Below are 3,057 nucleotides of genomic sequence, written 5' to 3'. Positions count from 1 at the left end.
ATCACTGAATTTTGAAAAATATTGTACATAATTCACTGTAAACTCGATATTTTTCAAAATTCAATAGTTATGCTAATAAGTAGCGTACATCATATTCCAAAGTTCAGTGGTCGAAACTCGACATTTTAAACTTCAGTGAACAATCGAAGACATTGACCTAAGTTCAGTAATCAAAACTCGATATTTTTCAATGTTCAGTGGCTAAAACTCGACATTTTTCAAAGTTCAATGATCAAAACTCGATATTTTAAAGTTTAGTGGTCAATCAAAGATATTAACTTAAGTTCAGTGACCATTGAAACAATTAACTCATTATTTATCTATCAAAATAATGGAGAAATAAAACAACATTATTGTAATCAGATCATGTCTGCAAAATTTTCAAATTATGCTGTTAATACAAAAATATATTATTAATAAGAACAATTAATTAATAATAAAAGATTTCTTCTTAAGTAGTGGAGAGTGGAGAGTGGAGAGGGAGCTGGAGATAAAGCACACGGATGGAACGTCAACTATACACTGTCCTCCGCCACCATTTTCACTGTTCCTTCCATTAGCTATCTCTTTAGCTTTAAATCCAAACATGTTTCCAGCTGTTTAGCTCAAGCTCTGATTATAAATTTTTGTTTTTGTTTTTCCTTTCCTTGTCTTAAAGAGTAAAAGAGAAGGGAGAAATATAGAGGTGTGAGATGGGGTGCACGGTATCGAAGCTAGACAACGAGGACACTGTGCGGCGGTGCAAGGAGCGGCGCCGCCTGATGAAGGAAGCGGTGTACGCCCGGCACCACCTGGCCTCTGCCCACTCTGATTACTGCCGCTCCCTCCGCAATACGGGCTCGGCCCTCGTTACGTTTGCTTCCGGTGAACCTATCTCCGTCTCTGACCATACTCCGGCGGTCCTCCTCCGCAATTCATCCTCCATCTCCAACACCACCGCAGCCAACACTTCCAAACCCACTTTCATCCCCCCTCCTCGTCACATTCCCTCCCCTTCCCCATCTTTCCACCCCCCTCCACCGCCACCACCCTTGTCTACCACCTCTACCCACCGCTCCCACCACCAGCAGCAGCCAACGCGCCTCAAAAAATCAATGAAACTCCCACATATTCTGTCAGACTCCAGCTTCTCATCCTCCCCACCACCAACATCCCATAATTTCGACGGAAATTTTACTTATGACGCAAGAGCAAATTCGACTTACTCCAACACCCCCTCCCAGGCCTCCTCCGTATGGAATTGGGAGAACTTCTATCCTCCCTCCCCTCCAGATTCCGAATACTTCCAGAACCTCCACACCAACAAGAATACATCCCGAATTATTCAGGAAGAAAGCCATTATGGTGGTGATGATGATGACGATGACAAAGAATCCAGCTTATCATCGTTTTCTAATACTCACGATCAGATCAATAACTATCAAAATCCTAGCAGCAACAGCAAGAAGCAATTCGACGACAAGGCGTCCAATTATTCATCGTATTCCCGGTATTCAGATAGTGGGAACAGTTATGTAAGAAATCATCCTAAACAAGGTCCTGTCCCAGTTCAAAAGAAAGGTCACCGTGTTAAAAACTGGGAAAGCGAAGAAGAGGAGACCGAGAGAGAAGAAGTCCAGTGCAGTGAATGGGGGGACCATGACCATCATATTAATACAACGAGCTCCTCTGATGAGGATGAAGCGGAAGATCTCAGGTCCAGATCTGATTTTGGGTCTCAATGGAATTACGGGTCGGTGAAAAATGAGCCTGCTGCCGCTGCTGCTGATGTGGGGAATTTGAATGCGAATTTGAATTCCAAGCCATCTAGTAAATCCGGGAAGCTTTCCTCGGATGATAACAAGTCATCGGTTGGTTGGGGAAATAGGAACGATGAAGGGATGAATTCTGATAGGAGGATTGTGGTGAGGCACAAGAATTTGGTTGAAATTGTGGCAGCACTCAAGGAGTATTTTGATAAGGCTGCTTCTGCCGGTGAGCAGGTATCTGAGATGCTGGAAATCGGACGAGCTCAGCTCGATCGAAGCTTTAAGCAGTTGAAAAGTAAGTATGATCCTGGTTTTTGGACTAAAATTGTTCTATTTTTTGTGTTTCAGATTTAGCTATTATGTTCGCGAGTGACCATTTTCCGTTTTTCATACTCTGAGTTTTGCTTATTTTCTGTTAAAAATATGATCTTTAAATTGTAATGCATCAAGATATTACTAAATTGTTGCGTCTTTCAAAATTATCGGGTTTCGTATTTATTTTTATTTGGTGTTGCAGAAACACTCTATCACTCAAGTGGAATGTTGAGTAACTTGAGCTCAACCTGGACTTCAAAACCTCCATTGGCTGTTAAGTACCGGCTCGAGCCGAGTTCGCTTGATCAGCCAGGAGGTCCGAAGAGCCTTTTTTCAACTTTGGAACGGCTTTTGGCGTGGGAAAAGAAACTATATGAAGAAGTGAAGGTACTGGTCTGAACCTCGATTTTCATTACTTGAATTAGTTGTCAATCTGATCTTGTGTTATTTTCTGAAATCAAGTTTGATTTTCCTCCATGTAAATGTATGCTGACGTGTCATAGATGCCATAGTTGACTATGGCACAAAGAAGTCTATTTGTTGCCTTGTATTTTGTATTGAAACGAAATCGTGGCTTTTCTGGAATTAGCACTTGTGCTATTGCGGGTGGTGGCGGTTTTAAATTGGACGGTTTAAGCTTATCCACGAATGTTTGTCAAAGCTCCTTTCTTGTGTTATCTTGTTTGTTGGATTTCCTTTATACATGGAATGACTAATTTGCCCTGAGTACCTGGTTGTTTGGTCTGAGAAAGACAGCCTGGAATTACTTTAGGATGTTTGGTAAGATGCTGAAGGTTCTACCTCCCCAACTAACTTGTCTTTAGTACTGGTGGCAAAAATATGAAGGAATTCTTTTATGTTTAATAGTTGTTAATATTGTTGCAGTTGTTCAAGACTTCTAAAAGTCCTAGAAGTATGACTGTCAATAAAAGGAATCTAGTTAATCAAGATGAATGGATGCTTTGTTAACTTCTTAGTTCATGCTGCTTCATTT

At 41.2% G+C, this 3,057-nt stretch overlaps 1 protein-coding gene across 1 annotated transcript; it reads left to right on the top strand.

The window, feature by feature from the left end:
* The first annotated feature begins 455 nt into the window (after positions 1-455).
* On the top strand, positions 456-3,051 carry LOC111380056 (nitrate regulatory gene2 protein-like). The gene is made up of 2 exons (XM_023003522.1): positions 456-2,043; positions 2,266-3,051. The coding sequence occupies exons 1-2, from the start codon at positions 693-695 to the stop codon at positions 2,460-2,462; spliced, it is 1,548 nt and encodes a 515-aa protein (XP_022859290.1). The 5' UTR covers positions 456-692; the 3' UTR covers positions 2,463-3,051.
* The last annotated feature ends 6 nt before the right edge of the window (positions 3,052-3,057 follow it).

The sequence above is a fragment of the Olea europaea genome, unplaced genomic scaffold, assembly GCF_002742605.1.
Source record: "Olea europaea var. sylvestris unplaced genomic scaffold, O_europaea_v1 scaffold2090, whole genome shotgun sequence".
NCBI lineage: Eukaryota > Viridiplantae > Streptophyta > Magnoliopsida > Lamiales > Oleaceae > Olea > Olea europaea.
Note: the sequence above shows the minus strand (reverse complement) of the source record. Positions and strands in the feature narration are given on the sequence as shown.